We start from the raw sequence: 16290 nt of genomic DNA on the forward strand, positions 1-16290 counted from the left end.
AAACTCTGCCAGCAATTTCAATACAGCATCTAGAAGTACATGTTGACTGTAAAGATTCTTTTATATAAAAACAAAAGTGAACAAAATCAGGGTGTTTCATTTTTAAAATACTGACTTAACAAGCATAACCCCAGATAATTGTTTGACTGACTACAGGTAAAAGTCCAAAGCTGGAGCTCTGGACAATGTCTTTGAACCAAGTGGGGTTTTAAAAAATTATGTCTTTAAAAAGTATGTTTCATCAAGACTTTGGTGAGGACCTCAAGCTCATGTTAGAATGGTACTATGATAAGCTCATATCAGAATGTCAGTGCTATTTAATTACAGGCGTTTTGCTTCCTATCATTTAAGAAAAATATTTCATTTTAAATCTGTACCCTAATTATATTAAGGAATTTTAAAATGATAAAATTTTAAAGTTGAAACAAAAAAACAAAACAAAACAAAAAACCCCTTATGTATCTATTAGTTTTCCTGCTAAAAGTATCTAAATGTTTTGGTAAAGCAACAGCAGAATCATTTCAGTGCTCTGTTAAACTAATGGCTCAGGCCTTAGAATAAAATCAGTATTCATGAAGTTTACTAATCAAACATTTCATCAACTAGAGTAACTGATTTCTGCTTAACAACTTACATTCAAATATTAAGTTAATTGTGCCCTGAAGACACAGCTATCAGTTAAAATATGAACAATTCCTAATAGGAATATAGCAAACCAGCAAGTATCCCTAGTGAGTTTTTTCGTGTTTTTTAAAATTATTATGGATACATAGTAATTGTACATATTTTCCCTGGTGAGCTTTTAAAATCAGAATCTGTTTCTATAAATGCCAAAAAGCATTTTAAAATAACTTCTCACTGCAAATGAATGGGTGCTCCATAAATATTTGATAACTGTAGCAAACACAACAAATACAGCTATCAAACAGCAGCCATTATAGAAATCTTTAAAACAATGATATAATAAAATGCTTAATAATTTGAGATACAGAAATACTCTGAGAGGGAATAGCAACTGACTGTTTATTGATATTTTTAAAGTTCTGCTTAGGGGACTTTAATAAAGGTTGACATTTTAAAACAATCTGGCTGCATAACCATGCAGTACTTAACAAATTTATTTGGGCTTATTCCATGGAAGTACAATTCAGCTAAATCAACAATGATTTTTAAAAGAAAAATGCTGGTATAATTTGGTTTCTGTCAAGATATCTGGCCCAAACCATGTTTTTCGTAAGAAACTAGGTAAAACAGCGCCTACTTTATAAAAAGAAGAAGAAAGAACTGCAAATAGGAACCAAATCACCTTATAATAAAAGAAATTATTTTCAATTTAGTGTGTTTTATCTTTGGGTTTTGTGGGCATAAAGTCATATAAAAATAACCTAAATTATGGGGGGAAAAAAGTATCCTGTCACACTGACATTGGATCCAAATCACAGAATCAAACCTATCAGTGACCACATCTGCTGTGCTAGGCAATGGAATTACAAAGGGGCATATAAGACAAGCTCTCTCCCCACAAGGAGCCAATTATTTTGCTAAAGAGATAGGACATACCAATTTTTAAAATTTTTTAAATTTTTTTGTAGAGACAGGGTCTCACTACGTTGCCCAGACTGATCTCCAACTCCTGGACTCAAATGACCCTCCCTCCTCGGCCTCCCAACATGCTGGGATTACAGGCAGGAGCCACTGCACCCAGCCGAGGATATATTAATGGAGTAATAAGTTATAATACAAGATAACATGATCCAAGTATCAAATGTATGTTTCAATTAGGTAGTACTTCAGGAATTCTTAGACTAAAATTACCACCAAGAATGGAGATATTGGGAAAAGCTTCATGCAGTAAGTAGCCAAAATTCGAAGGAAAGACAGGACTTAGATCAAAGGAAAGCAGAAAAACAAGCACTACAACCTGGAGTAATAGCTTTGACAAAGCTTATAGAAACAAGGTTTGGGGGGACAGTCCTAAGTAAACCGTATTTGGCTTTGGCAAATGGCTTCATGTAGAAGAATTGCAGAGTTGGGATCAGAACACTTTTTGAGTAACATTTGATTTCTTACAATTTTCATTTTTTAATCCAAATTTTTATTGTATAAAGTAAAAAAATAAAATAAAATAATATAATGGAAGAGAAATCAGACGAAGTTACTTCTGTCAACAACAAAAAATATCCCACCTATAAAACCATGGAGATCTCTCTGTCCTATAACCTCTACAATAGTTCATTAGGCCTTGTACATAACTACACAGCCAAGTTTTTAGAATTAGAAACTGGATTTAGAACTCTAGCAAGTGTTTTTCATTTTAATAGAAACATCAACTTTTCTAATAATTCCTATTTCTACCAAATTCTCTACCAAGCAACAACTCTCTTATCTCCCTCTTTTGTTCAACCCCTTCATGAGTTTCATGAATTATAATCTTTGAGAACACCTGAGTCACAAGTACACAATAAAAATGAGGATGCATATTATTCATCTCCAGGTCTGTCACCAATGTATCAGAACCTAAGGTGGTACTGAGGCAGTCAGTTCCATTCAGGGAATATGGACAGGTCACTTTAAAAAGAGGCCTCCTCTCTAAATTTGACTCAAATACTGCTATTCTCAAAATCCCCTTCCAAGTATGTCAGGAGGGAAAAAAATAAGCCCACTGTAATTCCCAACACTTCCATTCTATGGTCCTGCCTTTTCTGAAACTTAATATATTAACACTTAAATTTTATTAGTAACATTACAACCTTAGCCTAGGTAGTATCCGACATGATTTTATACGTTGCATGCTATCTTCCCAATATCCACCCCCTCCCCCCAGTACTACCCACCCTCTCCCTCCCGTACAAACAAGAAACCAAATCAACTTTCATAGATTTAGGTGCTATTTTAAAAACATCAAAATTTTACTTTACCCATTCTCTCCGATGCTCCCTGTATTTTTTTAAGCTGTGAGTGGATGACCATGCTATGTGATCAACAACTGTGAAGGCTAAGCAAAAGTGAACTGAGTTTAGTATTGTAATTTCAAAAGAACCTTAAAGTTTGTAATATTTGACATATTTAATGGTATGCAGAATCCTATTTTACTGTACATTATCAGGCATTCATGGCAAGCAATTTATAAAAACAATCAGTATTTATTTTGCACAGAATTAGCTTAGAGCTTAGCTTAGGAAAAACAAAGAGGGAGGAGAAAATGCAACAGCATACAAAGCAATGGAGACACTCCCATGTCTATAAATGGGGGCAGGGGAAGGGAAGCCCTCCCACATTCTCTAGTGTGGCAACTGAAGCCCTCCCCACAGGTACACTAGTTAAGGGTCACGTGTCACAGTGGGCTTGGGACAGGACAGTTTCCTTCCCTCTGAAATAAGATCCATAACCCTTCAGTGAAAGGAAAGCTAGAGCTCAAGAGGTGTACAACCAAAAGCTTAAAGCTTGTTTTTCTGACCCCTTGAATCCCTAAATGCAGAGAAATGTTCCTCCCTCTTTTTCCCTCTAATTTCCTCCCTCCATTTCTTCCAACATAAGCTGCTGAGTTCACATATAATAATGTGGGAACTGTACAAAGATCCACGGCCAATTTCTAGTCTAGCCCAGGGCAGGAAGAGATCTAAAGCAGTGCACAAGTAAAACCTTGTGTCACTGGGCACGGTGGCTCATGTCTGTAATCCCAGCACTTTGGGTGGCCAAGGCAGGCAGATCACCTGAGGTCAGGAGTTCAAGGCTAGCCTGGCTAACATGGTGAAACCCCGTTGCTACTAAAAATATAAAAATTAGCTGGGTGTAGTGGCACATGTCTGTAATATCAGCTACTCAAGAAGCTGAGATGGGAGAATCACTTGAACCTGGGAATTGGAGGTTGCAGTGAGCTGAGAGTGCCAGTGCACTCCAGCCTGGCCCACAGAGCAAGGCTCTCTCTCTGAAAACAAGCAAACAAAAAACCCTTGTGTCTTCATGTGGAATCAAAGTAAAAGCAATGACTACTGCTGCACAGTAACTATTATACTAAGGAGCCAATCTGATCATTTTTACACCTTCCTCAAACTTTCTCACCCACTCTACCAAATTCTCCCACCTACCTTTGTTGTTCCTTTAGAATTCAGCTTAAAATCCACCTATACAAATCCTTTTGTAATTAACCTTTTAAAAAAACATTACTCCCTTACTACATGTTCCCTTGTTCATACATACACTCAGTTTAACTCACTGTATATTTAAACAGTCCAAAGTATAGGGTTCATTTTACAAAAGGACTCATCACCATGTCTTAACATAATAATACAGATGCTTTGAAAACATTTAATATGTCTTGATCTATGTAAAACTTTCCAGGCATATATTTATTACATAAGGGAAGAAAGATTACTATGCCAAAGATGGCAATGGGAAAAAACAATTATGACAGTCTGCCTTCCAAATGTGACATCAAGTAATCTCTAATAAAACAAAGCAGCTTTCCTTTCCTCCAGAAAATGCAAACACAAGGGTGCCATACAGCTCAGAAAAGCTATCCTTCTTAATCTTCTGGTTCATATGGTCCCACAAGTTTATAATCAGAAATAAGTACTAGTATCACCCCCCACCATAATCCCCACGACAAGCCGAACATTTTAAAAATGCAATGCCCATTATAGAAGAAATTTCCAGAACAAGTTCATTCTTGCTGGATAAGATCAAAGATTAATAACATTTTTAAAATGTTAAAAATCTGGCCCACTTGTCTGTGAAAAATCCGTATCACAAGATTATAAAGAATGAGACTGGGAAACAGCCTTGATAGTAGAAGAAAAAGCTCGTAGGATCTTTTGAAGCTAACCAGAATAGTGATGATGAAAATGTGAGAACAGGAATACTAAAGAATCTCCATTCCAAGGGCTCTATTCCATGCCCTGCACCTATCTTCTCTCACTGTATTAATATAAGCAAAAGGTCTTGGCAGCTGGCAGGGATCAATGACATCATGTTTTGGGGGGTACCTGCTTTAGGAAATCTATCAGCTTATTTCTCTTCCTAAATTTACAAGAGACACCAGAAAAGCCTGAATAGTTACTTTAAGTCCTAAAATGGGTTATAAAGAATTTAAGATACATGGCATAAAAAGTTGCAGCCTGCTAAATTTTTTATGTTGATACTTACTTGCAGAGCTGCAATTCTGATATAGTAACAACTGCACTCTGGATAGCTGGTGCCTTCCTATCATCCAGAACTTTCTATATACAAAATTAGAAGTAATGAAAGCTATCTTTTGGCTACCAAGCAATAGTTGAAAAGATTCAAAGAAAAAGTGACCGGCTGATTTATCTATTAAAAAAGACAAGTGGCCGGGCGCGGTGGCTCAAGCCTGTAATCCCAGCACTTTGGGAGGCCGAGACGGGCGGATCACAAGGTCAGGAGATCAAGACCATCCTGGCTAACATGGTGAAACCCCATCTCTACTAAAAATACAAAAAAAAAAAAAAAAACTAGCCGGGCGAGGTGGCGGGCGCCTGTAGTCCCAGCTACTCGGGAGGCTGAGGCAGGAGAATGGCGTAAACCCGGGAGGCGGAGCTTGCAGTGAGCTGAGATCCGGCCACTGCACTCTAGCCTGGGCGACAGAGCGAGACTCCGTCTCAAATAAATAAATAAATAAATAAATAAAAAAGACAAGTTCTCATGAGCTGGTGATAGTTACAGAAGCCAACCAGAGCCTCCCCAAATCTAAAAGAAAAGAAATAAAAAAGAAAAAAAAAGATGAGGATATCAAAGGACAGAGGTGACAGACAACCCAATGATAAAGGAAGAAGTTAAAATGAAAAACAGATTGCCATGAAGGAGACGTGCGCCTTAAAACTAAACAGAGCAGAAATACCGCGTCACAGTGAATATACAACAAATTTACGAAAAGGGTTGCCTCTGGGGAAAGGACTGAGACTGTGAAGGGGACCACAAAAGACTTTATTTGTAATGCTTTATCCACTTCTTCCTAGTTTTTGTTGTTTTTTTTTTTGTCTTTGAGATGGTGTCTCACTTTGTCGCCCAGGCTGGAGTACACTGGCACCGTGTCGGCTCACTGCAACTTCCGTCTCCTGGGTTCAAACAATTCTCCTGCCTCAGCCTTCCAGGTGGCTGGGATTACAGGCACCCACCACCATATCCAGCTAATTTTTATATTTTTAGTAGAGACGGGGTTTCACCACCTTGGCCAGGCCGGTCTTGAACTCCTGACCTCAGGTGATCCACCTGCCTTGGCCTCCCAAAGTGCTGGGATTACAGGCGTGAGCCACAATGCCCGGCCACTTTATCCACTTTTTTAAATTTGACAGAAATATGCAAAATAACATTTGTTCAATCATATAGATGCTTGTTTGACCTTTGTACTTTTTAAAACATTTTTTTCAAATGCAGACACCTATCATAGAACTTATTACTTAAAAATAAACATTCAAGTGTAATTATTCATTCCCAATAGATTTTCAGTCAAAAGATGACAGAAGCAAATTATGTCTATAATCTCTAAGAAAAGGAAACAAAGATATAACTAAAGCAACTCAGCAACCTGGGGACACTATGCAAAGTTAAGAATCTATTGCTATAAATAATTACTATAGGCCGGGTGTGGTGGCTCAAGCCTGTAATCCCAGCACTTTGGGAGGCCGAGACGGGCGGATCACGAGGTCAGGAGATCGAGACCATCCTGGCTAAAACGGTGAAACCCCGTCTCTACTAAAAAAAATACAAAAAAAAAAAAAACTAGCCGGGTGAGGCGGCAGGCGCCTGTAGTCCCAGCTACTCGGGAGGCTGAGGCAGGAGAATGGCCTGAACCCGGGAGGCGGAGCTTGCAGTGAGCTGAGATCCGGCCACTGTACTCCAGCCTGGGCAACAGAGCAAGACTCCGTCTCAAAAAAATAAATAAATAAATAAATAATTAATTACTATACCCTAAAGCACACCAACCAATACATATATAGAACACCATGTGCAGGGAAGCATTCCCTCTAACACCATGGAGTAAATTAAATTGTAACAGGACTTTTTCAAATACTCATACATGGTGTCCAGACTCAGGTGAATCGACTGCTTAGTCCTAGCAACATGCCCTGCCGCTCTGCTTCCATCCGTAATGCAGACTCACAGCCACTTCCCCTAGCATTTCTATCAGGCCTCTCTTTGATAAGCAGCTTCTCCCAGTCAGGCACCTTTTCACATTCCCATTGTGGAACCAGTTGGTGAAATCCTGCAGAACCATTGACCCCCGAGGACCAAAGCACTAAAGGAGAGGTGAGAAATCGAGCTAAATGAGGTAATGTCACCCTGGAGGTCTAGCTGGACCTCTCTAGAGATCTCCTAGATCTCTCTGTCTCACAGGCTTGTATCTCTGTCCAGTCATTTCTGCTTACTGGCTTGGGTATATATATATAGTTCAAACAGCTTCCCTTTCACATGAATACTCTCTGGAACAGTAATTTCCAAAGTATGAGATCTGCACAGAAGATGACTTTAAGTGTTACATGATTTTGCCAACATGACGTTTAAATACCACTCACTTAGAAAATTATTAATCACAAGAAAAAAAGTTCCCATTTTGCAACAGTACTTGTTTAATAAATTTAACAACTTCTAATTTTTAGCACAGGGACCCTAAGTGTCAAGAGTCTAGTTAACAAAACACAATAATTACTATACTTTAGGGTATAGTAATTATTTTGTTTTCATTGTATTTATTTTTATGGTGGTATAAACTTTCATTTTAAAATTAACTTAAAATTTTTAGAAAGTGAGTTGACATAAAGGAAAACATTAAATAAATAGAAAACAGTAAAAAATAATAAAGGCAAGGCCAGGCATGGTGGCTCACACCTGTAATCCTAGCACTTTGGGAGGCCAAAGCAGGTATATCACTTGAGGTCAGGAGTTTGAGACCAGCCTGGCCAACATGGCGAAACCTCATCTCTACTAAAAATACAAAAATTGGCAGGGCGTAATCTCAGCTACTCGGGAAGCTAAGGTAATCGCCTGAACCCGAGAGGTGGAGGTTGCAGTGAGCCAAGATCAGGCTGTTGCAGTGAGCCAAGATCAGGCTACTGCACTTCATGCCTGGGTGACAGAGACTCTGTCTCAAAATAATAAATAAAAATAAATAATAATAATAAAGGCAATAAGTGTGACAAACATTTGGGAAACATTTATCTAGAAGAAGGTTTCTCAAACTTTTAATGTGTATCAATCACCTGGAAGGTTTCTAAAAACATAGATTACCGGGGCCTATTTCCAGAATTTCTGACTCAGTAGGTGGATCCAAGAATTTGCATTTCTAACAATACAAGGTGATGCTGAGGTGATGCTGAATTGCTGGTCCAAGGACCACACTTTGAGAATAACTAAACCAGAACAGTGACCAACAAGCTTTTTGTTAAAGAGTCAAATGGTAAATGTTTCAGGTTTGCAGGCCATATGACTCTGTTGCAACCATTCAACTCTGTTGTCATAAGCCAAAGCAGCCACAGACAATATGTATATGAATCGGCATGGTTGTGTTCCAGTAACACTTTATTTACCAAAAGCAGGAGGCCATAGTGCCAGTCCCTGATCTAAAACATACCCTCAAGTAACTTTTAGTTAAACTATTAAAGTTACTTTAAGAGAAGAGTCTACCGTTTAAATAGCAGGGCAGAATACAGAAAAGAACAGCCAGGTAATTACTATAGATACTATCCAATAATTATCAATTAACTCTTAAAAGAAAAAACTGGGGTCTGCAGAAATCTAAGGTATTAAGAAGATTAAAAACAAAAACCATTTACCATATTCAGGAGACAAGATTCAGCAAGGGCAGCTGGTTAAATTCCTTTCATGTTGAGTCAAGTAAGTCAAACATCAGTTGTACATGGTTCACAACTACATTGGAACATATGGGTCAATACTGAGTGCTTTTTGGAAAAGAAGTTTTAAAGATTCTTTTCTATGCTAATAGAAAAATATGACATTCAGTTGAATGGACTTCATGTTACTTTCTGACGGCTTTGACTTCTCAAAGTCCTAAGTTATTTAGTTCAAACAAAAACATGGAGCTGCAGATGATTTCAGAGTTTTTACAAATTACTTTTCTCTATATCCTCAATAATCTTGCAAAACTGATCTATGTTAGCCCTGCCTCCCAATATCTACTCTAGCTGCTGCGAGTGCATGAGAACCTAAACAAAAAGGAAACAGAATAGCTTTTCTGCAAGTTCTGAATTCACAAGATTCCAGTCAGAAACTTACCCTCATTTACTCCCTCATTCTTTTTCCAGCAAGATGTTCCAACTTCATCTTCTTATAGTTTCTTAGTAGACTGATTAAGTTATGTCAAACTGCTTGTTTCCTCAAGAACTCTACATAGTAACAGCAGCAGGCTTAAGGATTCAGTCCTTTTCAAGCATTTTTCTGGAATTCCATCTTTGGGGAGTACCTGCCTCCTTTAACTAGTCTTGCCCACTTACTGACCTTTAGTTTTAAACCTGTCTTCTCAATCCTCCTGCTTGCTGAACTCACAGCAACTTTAAGCTTCAATGCGTTGTATGAACCACCTGTTACTGAAGAGTACCTGATTCACTAAACCTGACCTTGATCCATGACACCTCATGGCCATTGAATTCCTATTGCCCATCTTGAACATGTAGAACACTACCGTCTATCCTTATATGACAACATCCAACCTAAACGAAAATAAAGAATTTACTTGCTCCTTATAGAACTGATGCAGAAATAGACAAAATGATTTTTCTTTGTTTTGCTTATATTTACCTGAAGTAAAAGAATGTCTCAGAAGCATATGCTTACTTGAGGAGAGCTAAACAACTGTAGAGAATCCAGGAACGATGCAATGTTATATGAAGTGATACTTTTATTGTTTTCTGGGCTGCTGTGTAGATAGAAATATTATTCAGAGTTCAAAATGCAAAATGAGGAAAATTTTTCTTTTTTCATTGATTCACTATGCAGGTGCTTTCAGTGTTTTGGATATGCCTGAAACTCTGATAAAGTTAAACAGTTAACTGAAACTCAGAGAAACTACTGTTTAATCCTATAGAATTCCTTATATTAAAGAATTTACAAGCTCTAGACTAAGAAATATCCTGTTGTTATTTCAAAAACGTCTGCTTATACATTAAAGGCTCCGCCTCCTTCACTTAAAATGAACAATCCAAGTGGAATAAAAGAATGGCTTATAACTCACCAAAAAATGAATATGGTTCATTATGTTAATGAGAAAAAAATTAAGAGAAAATGTTTTCAATGTTGATGAAAAGTCAAGGAACACAGATTACAGTAAAGATGATTTTATAAATAAAATCCATTAAAGAACGCACTACTTCAAACTTTGGTTTCGTAATTTTGCAGAAAGGCACAAATGTCATACTATCCTACAGATTATACGGGTATGTATTACTAATCTTACATTAGCAACAGGTAAATGGCTTTCCTAACTGTATTTTCCTGGGTATGAGATGAGTGTGAGTATCCTTTCAGTTTTATATCCCACAAACTATAACTACTGTACAACTGATCAGCAAAAATATTACGATTAATGTATTAACTGAGGAAGTATATCCTACAATTTAGAAAGATTACCTACAATTTAGAAAGATTAACATTTAAAATAGTTAAAATTATTGAAAGTTTTAACTTGCCCAAAACAGTCCCTAACCATAAGGGACAACTAATGATGCTATAAAATTCTATCTAACGTTCCTAGTCTACTTGTTGTTTTGGAGGGCAGGCTGCCACTCCTGGCCTATTTTAATCTTTCAAAGGTGGTCTCTGCTCCCATTTAAAGGTAAAAGCAATTAAGAGATACAGAACCCTCAGAATTACCTTCTGTAACTTACCCAATTTCTAAGCTTAAAATGTAATCTAGGCTGGGAGTGGTGGATCACCTGAGGTCAGGAGTTCGAGACCAGCCTGGCCAACGTGGAGAAACCCCGTCTCTACTAAAAATACAAAAATTAGCCAGCCATGGTGGCGGCCACCTGTAATCCCAGCTACTCGGGAGGCTGAGGCAGGAGAATCACTCGAACCCAGGAGGTGGAGGTTGCAGCAGTGAGCTGAGATTGTGCCACTACATTTCAGCCTGGGCGACAGAGACCCTGTCTCAAAAAAAAAACAAAAAAACAAAAAAACAAACAAACAAAAAAATGTAATCTAAATCCACAGCCTCAATTTTATTTAATTCTTATTGCATGCATCTTCCTAGACTTTGCTGGGATCAAGACCAGAGACTTCTGACCAAACCATATTCGTTGGCAAAGGGGCTTTAGCTAAGGAACATCCTTGCAATTAATCCAACTGAGCAAAAATGATCCTAGTCTGTGTGAGGGGAATGGGTTCTTCCAATCGTCACACAGACAATTCTCAAACTGTTTCTTGGATTTTCCTGTGCACCTCTTCCCTGCTTTCAAATAGAATGAATATGTTTAGGGAAAACAAATTATCCCTCTCCCCCGTGCTAATACTAACAACTAAAACAGAAAGATATTTATAAAACGTAATGAAGCATAAATAAGATAAAATAAGATACCAGTAATTACTATCTACTTACAGCTCCTCCTTTCTAAAAAAAACTTAAAATATATTTATTTTTTAACATTTCTGAGTATAACATAGGAAATTATTTGGTTTCCCATATAACAAATTACAGATTTAACTTGAGGCAAAAAAGGTTAAGTAAGTGACTTACCCAAGGTTACAATTAGAGGTACAGCTGGGGCTAGAAACCAGGTCTCCTGAGTCTCAGCCCAGTGCTCTTTTCCTTAGCCCATGATGCCTTATCAGAAAAATCCAAATACAGTCAGACCCCCAGTTATATGGGTATGAGTTACACTGATTCACATATACAAACTTTATATAGTGTGACCAATGTTTCAACTCACGCGGTACCCTGCTTCCATTTATGCAGTATGCCAGGCATCGGCACGATTTTCAGTGGCACACAGGCGGTTGCCACCACCAGGGCCCTAGGCAAAATTGCAAAGAAGGCAGAGTTTGTCTTTGGCCCTCCCACTTCCCTTATGCATTCCTCTCCCACCTCCTGGCAGTCCCCCTGCCCAGCCTCCCGGCACCATCATGCTGCCCTCAGATCGTCTAAAGCCCCCAACTTCCACCACTCACCCAGGAATGCCCTTTCTTGAAGTGCCCAGTGATCCAAAATTACCTCTCCAATTCCCTGCTAACAAAATTCCTACTCCTAAGGATTCCAGTGAAGTTTAGGTAATCTAAATGATTAACTGCTTTATGTAATTCAAGTTAAGGTATATTTAACTAACAGACTTAAATCTCAAATGAATTTTAAAAGGAACTAATTAAAAACTGTTGGGAAGGGGAGGAGGAAGAAACCTTGAGGGGGTGAGGAGGTAATGTTTTCCCAAAGCCCCAGGACTCTGTGCCACTTCAGATTCCTTCACAGACAGGACACTAAGGGCTGAGGGGGTCACTGCCACCTTGAACCCCACTACCAAAAAAGAGAGTAGCTGCTATATAGTCTCTGGAATTTTTTTTTTAAAAAAGGACAGAGTTGCCTTAAATACCCTCCTACCTACCTTTTCCATCTCTCTCCCACCTCCTGGATCCCCATTTCCACCTCTTAGTGCCAAAGACACCCAACAGCGTTCCCATAAGCTGTTTGTGTGTCCAATACAAGGCTTCCCATTAAATGGTTTCAAATTACATGGTGTTATTCAGGGGACGTTTCCATGTTCCCCTATCCCTGGGTAACTTGAAGTTGACTGTACGCTAAAAAAGAACAATCCTAATTATTAAAAGTCCTGAATCATAAAATGATATATATAAACTCATTAAATGGTAAGAAAAAAAAAGTTCTGATTCTTACTTTGCATATATAGGATTTTGATATCTAAAAAAAACTCCACTCAATTATTTTTCCTTGAAAGTAGAATACTTTTTACTTCTGACCCAATACAACAGTGAAAATCCAGTCATTTCAGCTAAACAACACTGTGGACTCGTAAATATGAGTTCAATCATAAATCCTCTAAGTCTGAAGATCAAAAAAAAAAAATCCAGTAACAGACACATAAAAAAATACACAAAGTGGATTTTAAGAAATCCATGTTTCTGCTGACTACACACACAGAAATATATATATTTAAATTTAGCTTTGCAATACTAGACGGGCTGCCTAATTCAGAAACTTATCAGGAGATGGTTTACCTTGATTCAACTACCCTCCCAGCAAAACTAAGAAATCCAATCCATGAAGAAGATCCCAAAAATGGTATCCATCAAGGATTAAAAGGATCATGTAAAGCAAGTCTTAAATAATTTCTTTAATTTTATTACACAGATTATTCTGTTAGCTAGGATCCAATGAAGCCCGTTCCCAATACCCTCTCTCATGTTGGAAAAGGAGGAATGTTAAGACATGCTGCAGTGATAAAGCAACCATTCTTATTTAAACGTGAGAAATGGTAACAGTTAAGTTTCTCCAGTGGCATTTTTAAGTTAATGTTAACTTTCCATACAAAACTAATTTCCTTCACAATCTTTCCTCTCTACACAACAAGTAGGTTTGCCATCTATACCTATTTGTCCATATGTTCTACAAAGAAAAGTTCCCAATATGGGTTTTTATTAAAACTGAAAATGTGAACACTGAAAAGCCACTCTACGCGCTGCTGAAAGATTTGAATGCAATGAAGTTTTTAAAATCTACTCATATTTTGCTGTAAAGCACTCATGTAAATTAAAAGAGTAACTTAAAAACTAAATTTAAGATGTGCCTTTTCTCTTAAATCAATACACTTAAATAACTTGTCAAGAAAAAAAGCATTTCCTAAGTGGCTAAGAAACTATCTGCCTCAACAAACAACACATAAAAACTACCAAAGATTTTGCTGTGTTAAGAAAGTAATGAACTAGACCTTTCCTACATATTTAAATGGATTTAAGTTGAATTTGAGAGTACATTACTAATTATCATCACCAAAAAAGCAATAGCATTTCATCATTTTATTCAGATATTCTCTTTATGACAAAGGATAATCCAGCAATCAAGGGCTTTCTATACAGAATCTAAACTAAGCGCCTGAAAGGATCTTTGTTCTCCTCAATTCTACTTCACTGGGTACCAAATTTTCAAAATCGTTCTATTTGGGGCACATGCAAGATTTGTCAATATTTACTGAACAAAGCCTCTATTAAATTGTCTAACAAAATGGAGGTCTCTCGGAAAAACAGGCCATAACATGTTCCTTCTCACAAAATGGGGCCAAACACACCCACTTAAGAAACCATGGTTTGGGTCAGATTTTCCATAAAAATGGTTGTTTCTGTGGGGCTCGAGGGTGCATCTCTGGGACTGGGTTAGTAATAAAGGTTTCCTCCTGACCCAGGAAGAGGAGGAGGGGGAAGCTTCTCTCTAGGTACTCTGGAGGACGGCGGCGAGGGATGATCCCAAAGCTCTGGGTTAAGGAATCAGATCGGGGGTGGAGGCCTTAGCCGTCCGCAGGTACCTAACCAGCGACAAAACTGGCCCCCCACTACGCAAGAGAGACGCGGGCTCTCCCGTCCCAGCCAAGTCAACATTAAAAGCACAAACTCTCCTTTCTGCCTCCAGGCCCCGCCTCACCCCATTGGCAGCAGTTCCCGCCAATCCGCATGGTCACCGCCCCCCATGCCCGCCTGCCAAGCCCTGATTGGATGGGACGGGGGCCGGGGACCTCGTGTTACCAATCTGGGAGCCCCTTACTCAGCCACACGCGCGCGCCCAGGTGCGCCCTCAGAACCCCTTCCCTTCGCCGTCCCTGTCCCCTCCCCCACCCCCAGGGCCCTGGCAGAGACTTACCGTCCCGGGAGGTGCCCATCAACTGGTCCAGCATCGCGCGCATCTGGGCCTGCGCCGACATGGCGGCGGCGTAGCGGGCGGGCGGGCGGACGGGCGGGGGTGGGGCGCAGACCGGGCCCTTTTGGGCGGGGGAATAAGGGGAAGGGATGGGGGAAGGTGCGCTGCTGTCTCGGTGGCCGCCGCCGCCTCGAGGCGTGCGGAAAGGGAGCCGGAGGGGTTGCGAGAGAGTCCGGACTGCGCTCCTCACGACGACGTGTACGTGGAAGACGACAGCCCCCGACAGCGACCCTCGTGCCCTCACTCTCCGTCCGGTTCTTGGGACAGAAGCGACACGGGCCAAGCGAGCTCTCGCCTTCAACACCGCCACCCGCCAGAAGCCGTCAACCCCCCCTCCAAGCTCTGACGCTGCTCGCCGCCACCGTCGCCACGACGGGAGCGCGCACGCTCCTCGCGCTCAGTCGTTTCCCGCGGGGGCTCCACCAACTGGCATCCAGCTGTATCGCTCCGCCCGCCCCTCCCGAGTGGAGTTCCACCCTAACGGCTCTGGGCGCGTGCACGCGCGCTCCTCCCGTCCCTTTACCCTGGATCTCGCGATATTCTGGTTCCTTAACTGACTGTCCAAGCCGGATCCGCCCCGAGGCGCCAAACCTTAGGCTCCCTCCGAGCTGTAGGACTGGCGGCTAAGGCTGCGCGGCCCGCGGTGATGGCGATTCAGACCCAAATTAGCAAAATGCGCTAGAGGCTTAGCCTGGGCAGAAAGTAAGTAGAGACCATGCCCATTGCAGACCCGACTGCGGTCAGCCTCCTTGGCGTCTGAGGTGGGCGTGCTCGGGGCGAACGCCCGCCCCGAGTGGCGTGGACGCGTCCTGGTTCTCGTGCCCTTTTTCCGGCCGGGAGCAGCCGTGTCTCGCCGCCGCCGGGGCCGCGTTCCTTCCGTTGCGTGGGGCTTTAAGGCTCCTCGGCTGGGAAGTGTCAACTTCAGGAGAAAGCATCCAAAAGTAGTACCCTAAGAAACAGGCGCGCCGACCCATTCGGATTCATCGTTACCTACAAGGTCGCGGGCGGCTTAGTCTGAATGTGAAACCATCAAACTCAGTGTATTCTGAGCTACTGGGGAGGCGATCTCGTGGAGCAGGAAGCCAGCGGCGCTGACCGCGGGGAAGCCTGGGTTCTGAAGCCCGGCCCGTGACTGACTGGGTCCTTGGCTTTAGTTCTGCCCCTCGTAGGGCTCGTGGAGGTGGTCACATGTCTCCTATGGCGTGGCTGTGAGAACAAACTGGAATAAAATACTTAGCCCAGAGCCTTTCCCTGGTGTTTCTAAAATCTGTTTTAGTGAAATATTTATTCCTTGCCGGGCGCGGTGGCTCACGCCTATAATCCCAGCACTTTGGGAGGCCAAGGGAGGCGGATTGCCTGAGGTCAGGAGTTCAAGATCAGCCTGGCCAACGTGGTGAAACCGTCTC

General features: G+C 40.7%; 1 protein-coding gene across 8 annotated transcripts in view; it reads right to left on the reverse strand.

Annotated features, from left to right (window-relative positions):
- LOC105471436 (LUC7 like 2, pre-mRNA splicing factor) overlaps positions 1–14961 on the reverse strand; it is a 66793-nt gene extending 51832 nt beyond the window's left edge. For 2 of the 8 annotated variants that reach the window (XM_071094383.1, XM_071094385.1), the window contains exon 1: positions 14828–14961. In XM_071094383.1, the coding sequence (XP_070950484.1) occupies positions 14828–14888 (61 nt within the window). In that variant the 5' untranslated portion in view covers positions 14889–14961. The other 6 variants (XM_071094389.1, XM_071094387.1, XM_071094386.1 and 3 more) reach the window with 6 other exon arrangements.
- Between the last annotated feature and the right edge of the window lie 1329 nt (positions 14962–16290).

The sequence above is a fragment of the Macaca nemestrina genome, chromosome 4 (assembly GCF_043159975.1).
Source record: "Macaca nemestrina isolate mMacNem1 chromosome 4, mMacNem.hap1, whole genome shotgun sequence".
NCBI lineage: Eukaryota > Metazoa > Chordata > Mammalia > Primates > Cercopithecidae > Macaca > Macaca nemestrina.